At 33.8% G+C, this 12,250-nt stretch overlaps 2 protein-coding genes across 2 annotated transcripts in view; both read right to left on the bottom strand.

Annotated features, from left to right (window-relative positions):
• LOC132296326 (uncharacterized) overlaps positions 1-956 on the bottom strand; it is a 2,698-nt gene extending 1,742 nt beyond the window's left edge. The window contains exons 1-5 of the mRNA XM_059794536.1: positions 804-956; positions 560-722; positions 332-469; positions 74-232; positions 1-7 (exon numbers count right to left, since the gene is read on the bottom strand). The exon at positions 1-7 is cut by the window's left edge and continues 324 nt beyond it. Of these exons, the coding sequence (XP_059650519.1) occupies positions 1-7; positions 74-232; positions 332-469; positions 560-722; positions 804-956 (620 nt within the window). The remainder of the gene's footprint in view (positions 8-73; positions 233-331; positions 470-559; positions 723-803) is intronic.
• Positions 1-6,684, bottom strand: part of LOC132296324 (uncharacterized) — a 12,507-nt gene extending 5,823 nt beyond the window's left edge. Inside the window, exons 1-3 of the mRNA XM_059794535.1 lie at positions 6,679-6,684; positions 4,286-4,553; positions 332-1,375 (exon numbers count right to left, since the gene is read on the bottom strand). Coding sequence (XP_059650518.1) covers positions 984-1,375; positions 4,286-4,553; positions 6,679-6,684 — 666 coding nt within the window. The 3' untranslated portion in view covers positions 332-983. The remainder of the gene's footprint in view (positions 1-331; positions 1,376-4,285; positions 4,554-6,678) is intronic.
• Positions 6,685-12,250: the final 5,566 nt, after the last annotated feature.

The raw sequence follows: 12,250 nt of genomic DNA, 5'->3' as shown, positions 1-12,250 counted from the left end.
CCTGGAACTGAGAATACAATAATCCTCTCATGGCAGTCCAACTAAGCATGATATCTAGCCAACCAATTCATACCCAGTATAGCATCAAAGTCTCTCATACGTAATACTATTAAATCAATAGGATACTCCAACTCCCCAAGTGTAACAGGGCAAGCACGACATATTCTATCAAGTGTCGTCGCACTCCCGAGTGGAGTTGTAATAGATAAGGCATTACTTATATGTCCAGGTTCTAATCCCAGTGTATCCACAAATGATAGTGCAATAAAAGAATATGAAGAACCTGAATAAAAAAGTACTCTAGCTATACTGCCATAAATAGTAAGTGTACCTTCCACTGCTGGTGGTGCACGATCCTGTCTCCCATCTGGAACAACTGCATAAACCCTTGCACCTCCTTGCTGCTGCGGTGCCTGACCTTTCTGCTGGTTATTCTTGTGAGGCTTGGGACAATTACGAGCCAAATGTCCTTGTTCACGACAATTGTAGCAATGCCCGCTGAACTGATATGGCTGTGCATCATGAGGTGTGGCTGGTACTAAAGCTGTGGATTACTCACCTTCACCAACTCTCTGTCGTTTCCCTGCTTGCCAATCTTGTCTACCTCTCTGCCAAGACTGACCCTGCCAGTTTCTCTGAGTCTGCTGCTGCTGACCCCTCTGATTCTGTTGAGAGCTGCTAGTCCCCTTACCTTTCTGTTCTGCCCTACGCTCCTTCTGTTTCTAAAAGGCAATGTTATTATTCTCCTCTACTGCCATGGCATATTCCACCACTTTAGCATAAGTGTCAAAATGATGACCCACCATAAACTTCTTTACATGAGAGATCAATCCCCGTTCAAACTTTTTGACCTTGTGCAATTCATTCGCAACAATGTGAGGAGCGAATCGGGATAGCTCTGTAAACTTTCTCTTGTACTCATTGACTGTCATATTATGATTCTGTTCCAGCTGCATGAACTCAGTTGCCTTCTTCTCCTTCACTTATTGTGGAAAGTATTTGTCGTTGAACTGAGTTTTAAAATCATCCCAGGTCATAGTTGTAATGTCCACAACCATCCTGGTCTCTGACTGCCACCACTGGCGCGCCTCACCAGATAAAAGAAATGCACCAATCTTCCTTTTCTGCACCTCAGTGCAGTCCATCATCTCAAAATACTTTTCTATATCTTCAATCCACTTCTCAATATCAAGTGGATCGGTAGCTCTAGCAAATTCAACAGTCTCCAATTTGCGGATATCTCTGATAAATCCAATTATAAGATTCGGCACATGAGGTGTATCCTCCAACTGAACATTGTCATGGTCAACACCACCACGACCGGCACCTCCCTGACCTTTACCTCTAGCAGGTCGTCGTCTGCCTCTTCCAGCTCCTAACATCCAATTTCCAGTAAAGAATGTCAATGATAAGTCTCACAAGTAATTTATACTTTAAATTGGAGTATGGTAAGAGAGCAATAATTCGTATAAGTATATGCTCCTATTCTTACTATCACTTCTCTTAGCCAGGTAATTCTTAACCTAGGCTCTGATTCCAATTGTAACGATCCACTCCACCACATGGTATGATATTGTCCGCTTTGGGCCTGAGTCCGCACGGTTTTGCTCTTGGGCTTCACCCCAAAAGGCCTCATACCAATTAGAGGTGACACACTTACATATAAGCACTTCACCTTTCCTCTACCCAGGCGATGTGGGACTGTGCACTTGTAGCTCGCCAGTGTGGTAGCCTGACAGTGTCTCTCGCACCCGCCCACGGCACACCCGCCCACAGGGTCATCATAATTCACCCCTTTTGGAGGCCCGACGTCCTCGTCGGCACACTTCCGGCTGGGTCAGACTCTGATACAAAACTGTCACGCCCTGAAATCTTAAATATATGAACTCTTATCTAGTATTAAAATCTGGCATAACTTTCTTTACACAACTACAACTTTACAAAAAGATAATTAAATAAAGAAGTAGATGTAAATCACCCACTAATTTATTAAATCGATACAACCATAATAACAATCAACCTTGTCAAAATAATCCATGATAACTGGACAAAATGAACTAAATCTCAAAAATATATCGTCATTCTTATTAGAATGGGAAATTGAACTAAACCAAAGAATACGAAAAACTAGCCAAAATCCGTCCCCATCATGTGATCCCATCACGTTCCTACTCTACGAGCACCTGAAATGTGATAATGGGGTGAGCTCACAAGCCCAGCAAGAAATGCTAAACACAATCATCGTTCAGCAGGCTAACCTTACCTTGTATTCCCATATATATAAGCAACTCAATAAATGCATTAATTAAATATGCATATTCCAGTTAATTATAAACACAATCAATGACCATCATTTATTTTTGATAAATCTATATATCTCACATGAGCCCCGGGCTCCCGTCTAATAAAGTGGTGTAAATCGTATATTCCCTAACTACCAAAAACACACGTGTGGCTGGATTGTATGTCTACTCCCCAGATGATCCCTGATCATGTCCACAAAATAAGGGCTCATTAGACCCATGGCCATAATAAAAGGGTAGTGCACTCCCAATAGGCAGGTTCCTGACCATACCCAAAAGTCATCATAGGGTCAGTCCCTGACTACCCCTCCGACTAATCCAAATTCATCCATTAATTATTAATTATGATGAATTATAAAAGATATCATTAATTAATAATTCAAATTAATAGTTAATGCACCCAAATATCATTTTAATTTAAAAACAGAACTCTAATGATCCAACTAGTGAGAGTACAAAATTTCTGGACATAGCCTAACATTAGATATAATACCCTGCAAAATTTCAGAATTTCTCTTAATAGATTTTCCATACTCTCCCTTTTAGTATTGAGAAAAAAATACTTTTCGGTTTTAATTTAGTTAACCTACCTAAAGATCATCTAAAAATCAGTAAGTTATCACATTTAAGTCCATTATGATAAAGTCTAATATTCTAGAATTTACTGTATTTTTGAAATATGAAAACTATTTATTTCCTATTTTTCTTCTGTTTAAATCAAATAATAATAGTAATTAATTAAAAGAAAAAAAAAAACAATTCTGTTTTGCACAGGAGACCCATTTTGGGTTCTCCTTCCCCTACTTATCCTACTTAGATTACCATTAGAATTAGATTTCACAACCAATCCACCTAAATTACGTACCTATGAAGTCTAACCATTAAACTAGTCATTTTAAACACACTGTTCTATACCCAAAGATGATCCCAGTTCTAATAATACTTGAACTAGGCCTTGACAAAGTTTATATCATACATATATAAATCTATATTTAACAACACAAGCATAACCATCTATATATTGTGCACGTATATGAAAATTCCATACAATTCTTGAAACTAATCCTCACATGAGGCTACATATATTGCCATGTGTATCACACATCTTTCATCTATTCTAGAAAAAAATAACTATCATTCTGTACTCTGAATTTAACCAATAAGTTTTATAGTCATATTCATTAGTCATGGTCGGTATACACTTACATCAAGTCTTTTAATCATTGCAATTTATCATTGCAAAACTAGGTTTCATAAGAAACATTTATAATATCGTCATAAGAAATTAAGAACAGAAAGTCATAACAAGCAAGCTAATTCCAAGGATTTATGCAATTCACGTATACATTTCTTCATTATCCAGTCATCATTAAATTAATTTACTGCAATAGATAAAAACATGCTACAATAATTTTCAATCAATCCAAATAGGCAAAGTTACGTATATGTATAAGTATACAAAGCAAGATTAACTTGCCTGGGGTAAAATTAATTCTTCCTTCCTACGCGAATTCCAGATTGTCGTTCCTTCCCTCAGTAGCCCCCTCGGCTACTGCAGAAAGACACGACGTCAGATCACTCTCTCTGGATCTCCGTCCTATCACGCTGTAATATATATATATTTATATATATATATATATATATATATTTAAAATAATATACTCGTAGAACTCATATGACGTGAAATATAAAGATAAATATACAGCATTTGAGATAGTTTAGGATTCCTATTTAAATTTTAAATTTAAAAACTCTAATATCTCTACTATATTTTTAAATTCAAACATAGATAACTATTAAATTAAATTAAATTAAATAAATAAATATACGTGTGTGTATATATATATATATATATATATTTACACGGGTCTTACATCACTGATCAACAAGTATGCTTGCTAACATGAATCTTAAAATGAAGAGTCTATATGGCAAAGGAATTAAATAAAATATATTTTGCAAAATTAAAAAACAATGTTAACCTTTGACGGTGAGTAGAAAGGAAAGATGGAGCAGCCGTTTCCCTTTGCTCTCTTCTTTTTTGGGTAGAGTTCTAACTTTATTTTGGGCCTTGGAAGTTGACGGCCAGAGGCTTGGCTTCACTGTTGGAGTCTCATAGGAGAACCCGAGAAAAAGATTTTCTGTTGGTGGCCTATAAGAAGGAGAGGAAAAGATTTTCCTATGCCTTTTTTTGTGTTTGTGTCGACCATTGATACTTCGTGGTTGGTGTCCAACTGGTATGTGATTTTCCTATCTCTTCACTGTATGTGCTTTGTGGGTGTAATTGGTGTCCAAATGGGGTCGGCAGAACTTGGTTTGTGCGTATTGGTGCCTTTGTAATGGGTAATTCCGGTCCCCCCAAATATGAGTAGAAACCTCCTTTTAAATAAACGCACATGAGAGAAGAAATAATTCATAGGATAAGATATAATAGATTAGGTTATCTATATTAACAACTTTATTTGAATTTTTTAAAAAATAAGTTTGACTAAGTTTATATTATCTTCCAAACAACTTTTTTATATAATTTTATTTTATTGCCTTATTTATTTGAAATAAGATTCTAAAATTGTATGATTTTATTTTATTACCTTGTTTGTTGCTACCAACCACAAACCTAAGTGACCATGCCGCCACTCAACTCCACTAAGTTCAAACATGGACTGATTACTTAATTTATTATTTTATTACTTATTATTATTTTTATTTCTTTCCCTTTATTACTATACTATTTGTATACGGGTATGGCTTATGGCTACATTCTAGTGATTATTAAGCCATGATGTGATAACTTTATTATATCTATATATTTTATTTAAAGTATTTATTTTATTTTATTATTTATTTAGTATATTATATAATTATATAAAGTATAAGAGAAGTAGGTTTGCCCAGAACTGCGTATATATTTATTTATATATATATTTACTTTAATATCTTCTTTAGTACTATCATATTATATTTTATATTATTATTATTATTTTTATTTTAACTACTCTATGGTTTTGACGCATTCTACACATAACGGCATGGTCTATTTATTCATATGGAGATCAAATTAGACCACTTTTTAAGTTTTAATCAAAACTAGACGGGTTAAGGAATGCAAAATTACTATCTTGCTTTTTCCTTGATCAAGTACTAGGAGTCCCATTGTGAACCTGACTCTAGGCGTACTATAATGTTTTGTGTCTTTCCGGAACCATTGGTTGCATCCATTTTTTGATCTGGTGGTCTGATTTTCTACTTTGCTGGCTTGGCCAAACTAGTTTTACCGAAATATCCCTTAAAATGGGTAGGGGCAAAATTGGGTGTCTACAGCTGCCCCTCTTTGTTTGGTGTTTTGAAGCAATGACAAACAAAGAAGTAGACATAACCCATTTTGCACTTCGGTTGGCACAAAATTGGCCATGAGTTCTTTAAGTGTGTGCATGGAGCATTCTAGTCCTTGTTATGAATTGGGTCATTCATTGGGATAACACAATAAGGGTGTGTTCTGGAAATATATATTTAACACACTAGAGGTGCTTACTCTGATGAATGGCACGCTAATGCTTTTATTGGATATTTGGAATCATACGTAGCACACCAAGGGTGCATTTTGAAAAATGTTTGGCACACTATCGAATTTGCCATTTTATCATTTAGTGAGTGAAAAGATAACTTTGTCTTTGGAATATTCACTGGGCGAGTAAGACCTATGTTCCTACTTTTCCATGTAGGATGTTTGTACAAATTTTGATATTACCTTTTCTGCATCGCCCTGTAAAAATACGATCTTACCATGCTCTAATGATGTGAATGTTCTTACTTATAATATGTCAAGTTTGATCAGCAGTGAATAACAATGCAGATGCGGTATACCATATGACAGAGCATTGAGATAATGACTTCCTGTTTGAGATGAGGATGGCAATGATGGTGATGCTTAAGCTGAAAAGGGTTTTGATTGCACAGGCAATGACTAAGCTTCAAGGTGGATATGCCACTTTTGTGGCTTTCACTTTCCTTTCATTTTTCTTCTGTATGTTATGTCTATTTCTTTGCCATGACGAGGAGAGTAAAATTGAAGCAATCATAAGTGTTGCTTGTTTTGGCTTTACACTTGTCGACTAGATGTAACCTTATTTAAGAGAAACCCTTCTTTAGGTGTAGGCTTCTGTACATCTTCTCCTTCTTGCTCATGTGGTTACCCATACTCGATTGGAACTTGACATCATTCCATACCATAGGTGGCATGTGTCATTTAATTGAGTTGCCTAGTGGCTTCAATTAGTGGATGGAGCTTTCATGGTCTCTTTTGAACATCACACAGCTTCTTGACATGGTGACCTATAGAAAGATTATTAATAGAGCTTATAAGACTTTTATGTACCTGCATGAGTGCATTGTTAGTTTGCATGGAGACAAATTATATTATATGCAAAAAGATTAGAAATATTTCTTCTTGTAATCCTTTAGTAAGGAAAGATCTTAAAAACCAAAAATGAGTGGGAAAAGAAACATAAAATAGATGCATTATGTGCACCAGTTTACACTTTAAATATGAGCAAGATGATATATCCTCTAAGCTAGGACAATGAGTATGCCATTGGTGTAATATATAAATATAAAGACTTAGGTTCTATGATCTATTTTAAGAATGTCTGAGCGTGTGATTTGGCATTTAACTATTCTGAATGTAATGAACGTAAAGTAATTAATACGATAATTAGCTTTATTTATTTAATATCACAAAAAGGATACTATTCTCTTTGTTCGTGAATTGTCTATTACTCTCTTGAACATGACTTTTGACATATTGCTTAATTCCTTTTCCATAGGTCATGACCTTTGATTCGTCGCTTGACAACACCAGAATAATTATAGAGTGATGGCGTTTGGAAAGTGGATTAACCTCACTTAAGATAGATCCCAAATTGGCTATGTATCTTGATAGTGTCAAGTATCAGGTTATTCATAGTTCCCTCTTGAAAATTGTTGAAACTTAAAGGGTTGTTTGAGGGTGAGGTAAACGGTATGATAAATGGTGATATAAATAATAGTATGACCAAACCCAAGTGTAAAATGCGGGAATCAAATCAGATGTAGTTTGATCTAAGGACTAGGACACTCAGTAGGGTGAGATTTTTTATTTTTTTATTTTTTTCAGGACCATACTGTTGCACTTAGTGCCCTTTCGGGTTTTCACTAAGTCTGGTCTACCACTTTTGCCCTTAACGTCTCAAAAGAGATTTTCGTCAAGATTGGTTGCATTTTTACCCTTGGTGCCCATTCTTGGGTTTTCACCAAGTCTGCCTTCTGCACTTTTTTACCCTCAGCGCCCTTAAGTGGGTTTTCACTGAGTCCAGATTTTTATTCAGGAGATAGTTGACAACTTACAAGTAGCATCTTCTTGGGAAATCTGCAAAAATATTCTTCATTGTAGAATCACAACTTGTTGAACTTTCTTCAAAAATGTACTGCCCCGGTTTGGGGGATGATGACAAATGTTGCTTATTTAGTGAGACTTTAATAAGCAAAAGTTTTCAATTTCTGGTGATCTTTGCCAATCGTAGAGGACATTAATTAGGACTGTAACATAGGCTAGGTATATGGTAACCAAGGAAAGATATTAAGGCTCAAAGATATTATTTCTATATGAGGTTTATAAGCCATGATCACTATAAAAATGAATTGCCCCAGCTTGGGCCATGTTTTCTTATGTTAATCTAGATGAAATTTTTTATAACTAACCAATCATCCTTAATCAGAGAGGACTTTATGTAGGTTGTAGCGTGACAATAGGTTTAGGGTGATGAAAAGAATGTATGAAGGTCCAAGATTAATGTGAATTGGGGGTAAACTGACTAAGGATCATTTTTCATCAACTTGTGCTTTTGTGTTTATCTTGGTCTTTGACTATTCTTCGGAGTTTAGCTTAACTTTTCTGCTGGTCCCATGTGCTTGATTTGCTTTTTTTGGCATCTTTATTTGATTTTTATTTTGGGCACCTTTGCTTGATCCTTCTTTTGGGCACCTTTGCTTGATTTGGGCACCTTATCTTGATTTGTATTCTTTTTGTTTTCACTTTCTTGTAAAAAAATGACATACTTGTAATGATCCTTGATAAAGAACGTAACAAAGCTCTATGGGCTTGTCAAAGGAAATTATAATGAACTATGGATGATAAAAATGATGGCCTCTCTTTATTTTAATTCAGGTTGCTTAATTGTAAAAATTTTCAACTAGCCTAATATGAGATTATAAAATATTACCTCAACATTTGCCCTAGTGTGGGGTGTGATCATCGGTGCGCTTTATGAAATGAAAATTTATTATAGCACGAGGGGCTAGCAATGAATAATAGTGTATAGGATAGCAGAAATGATGGCCTCCAGTCCTTTTGGGTATAATCACCTAGGCATTGAAGTTCTTACTTATTAGCATCTCACTATCTTAATATGAGCAAAATTTACTTGATATTGCTTCCACATAGGGAGTGATCTTTAACTTGGCATAGTAGTACATATCTTAATCTTCAATGGAGATTTTTTTCTGTGGTGACCCAGCTTAAGGAACAACCAAAGCTATCTACGTATCTAGACGACGTTAAGAATCAGGTCATGCGTAGTTCCGTGATAGCCTTGATCCTGAGAGTCTGCGGCTTGAGAAAGTACTTTGATCATTAACTATGATCTTGATCTTGAAAGTCTACGGCTTGGGAACAAATACTTTGATCGTTGAATATTGTGATACCCCCCGAATTTCTGAATGCGGGTTGGTCAGGCCCACGCCCAAATACCCGAGGATATCAAAACAATTTGAAAATAAACGAACACAGAGTGCAAGAGAATAAAGAAGAATAAATAAACTGCTGAAAAGAAACTAAAATGATAATCTAATAATAAACCTCATAATATATTTTCATTAATTAATAAACTCTTCTGATACAATTGATCCTCCAAAATACAACTCGGGAATCCATACTGTGTGGACCCCTAGAAAATCCAAACTAAACAAATGACAGCAATAACTGTCTAAATCAGGAAACTGAATCATAAAAGAACTCCTATGTAGCATCGGAAGAATGAAGTAGACTGATCCCTGCTCAGCACGAACAACCTCTACTCCTGACGAACACTTGAAAAATAATGGTGGGTCAGGCCCACAAACAAGTTCTACTCTACTACACTCCAAGCAGAGATCCGATACATGTATACATCCTAGTCAATCCAACAGTAACTAGTAGTCCGTATATATATATATATATATATATATATATATATATATATATATAGACACACTAAATGAACCTCACTAGACTATAGGGTTGTCTCAACCTGAATAGTAGGCAACATGCAAAACGCACATATAGTGGGCATGAATACCTATACCTACCAGGATACACAACTACACCATATCTAGTTACACATCCCTGGCGATATACGCACCCTAACCACTGATCCTGAGACTCAAGCTCATATCATGGCACCATACTTATATATATATAATCTAGTAACCATCCTATCCGGTATAAATTAATCATCCATAAGTCATTCAACTTGTTCAGCTGACCTGACTTGAATATAAGTAGGACTTAACATTTTAGTTAATCCATTCCTTTATATAATAAATTAATCATCCATAAGTCATTCAACTTGTTCAGCTGACCTGACTTGAATATAAGTAGGACTTAACATTTTAGTTAATCCATTCCCTTATATAAAATAGGTAGGACTTAACTGATAAGTTAATCCGTTCCTAGAATGCCACCGTCCCATACCGGTGCATTAAATCACACAATTCAACAATTAATGTAACGATTAAGGAAATACATCAAACAATTCAGAAATAACTATGATAATATGATATCAAGTTATCACAAAATAGGAATGACTTATTATTTATTTAAGTTTCCTATATCATATGTCCTACATAAACTGAATCTTATACATATGATGATATTTTATTATACCGTCAAATAAGTATTCTCCATATCCAATTCATCCTACACATTTAATCTCAATTGTTAAAACATATTAAAAGATTAAATTCATTTGTTTGTTTAAAACATTTAAATAGCAAGCATCATTATGATTGAGTCTATTTAAATTTATTTAAACCCAAACCTAGTTCCTATTTAATGTTTAGGAATCCTAGGCATGTTTCTATGTTCCATCATTCCACAGATATGAAATATACATAATTTAAACATGTAAAAATTCACACCGGAAATCAAATCAAAATCATGTATTTATCAATTCATAACACAAGAACAGATATGAACCAAATTCAGTTCTAATCTAATTAAACATGCATAATTATTTAATTTTTTGTGTTTAATAAACCCTGGAATTTCCTAGGCATGCATAGAAACACGAATCAAAGGGAAAGAGATAGAAGAAGAACTTACCTTAAACTTTCGAACTGAAAGTTAAACTTCTTCTTCCTTGATCTTCTCTCTAAAGGGTTTTCTCCTCATTCCTTCCTCTTTCTCTTTCTCTCTCTACTCTCTCTCTCTCTAGAATATATTACGTGATATATTTTCACTCCTTTTTCAACCTATAGTTGTGTATTTATAGGCTCAATAATAACCCTATTCCTTTTTCCAATCCAAGTCAACTTACTAAAGAAAAATAAAAAAAATGAAAATATTAAAAAGGTAACTTAAAATATGTTACGTATATAATCTATGTATATCCTTATTAATTAAATAAAATATATACATTAGAGTATTTATTAATACTAAAGTTACCATAATATTAAAAGGTAACTTAAAACATGTTACGTATATAATCTATCTATATCCTCATTAAATAAATAAAATATATACATCAGATTATTTATTTATATTGAAGTTACCATAATATTAAAAAGTAACTTAAAACATGTTACATATATAATCTATCTGTATTTTCATTAAATAAATAAAATAAATAAATAAAATATATACATCAGATTATTTATTTATACTAAAGTTACCATAATATTAAAAAGGTAACTTAAAACATGTTACGTATAAAATATATGTTTATCCTTATTATATAAATATATAAAATATATACATCAGATTATTTATTAATACTAAAGTTACTATAATATTAATAAATTACTTTCCTTTTTATATATATGTATATACATATATATCTATATATATACATATACAACTATCCATGAGTAATTATCCATACCCATCCAACCTCCTATCTAAGTAGTTCATAGGACCCAATTAGTTAGCCCATTACCACTAACCATAACCATAAAATAAAATAAAATAAAATATTTAATCATTTAATTTACAATTAATTACAATTAATCAAATACATCATTTAAGCACACAATCTAATTAAACAAATAATACAAATAACACCTACACAAAATACAAATAACACATAGATAAGTAGCCAATTAATTAAGTAACATTTAATTCAATTAAACACATAAACAATTAGTCAAATAATCAATTAAACAATTAAAAAAAATACAATAAAAATAAATAAATAAATACCGAGACTATCCTTTTAAAATTAGAGGTATTACATTCTTTCCCCCTAACAAAAGGAATTCCGTCCTTACTTCCTTCTATTATTCTTCCATTATGTTTGGAAACTGTTAGCGAAAAGCATCCTCTTATTCCCAAGTAGACGCAACCTCACTATAAGGGCTCCACTTAACTCCAATATACCAAGTGGTAGACAGGGTTCCTATATTTTAAGAAACACAATAATCATACGATGCGTAGGTTGTATCAAATAACAACGTAATCCTCCTATGTCGACAAGGGAATGATCTACATACCTCCAAGTGCCATAGAATATACACACAAACTCCTATGCACCCAAAGCTTATAATTTGGTAACGCTAATTCAGAGGCGACTGCCTCAATTGTGAAACACAATCTTCTAAAAGTCAATGTAATAAGTAAAATTTACCTTTCTCCAAAAATCGCCTTCTTCCTACATAGA

Source organism: Cornus florida, unplaced genomic scaffold (assembly GCF_030987335.1).
Source record: "Cornus florida cultivar Cherokee Brave unplaced genomic scaffold, ASM3098733v1 CherokeeBrave_3.0.0_Hap2_Chr02, whole genome shotgun sequence".
Classification (NCBI taxonomy): domain Eukaryota; kingdom Viridiplantae; phylum Streptophyta; class Magnoliopsida; order Cornales; family Cornaceae; genus Cornus; species Cornus florida.
Note: the sequence above shows the minus strand (reverse complement) of the source record. Positions and strands in the feature narration are given on the sequence as shown.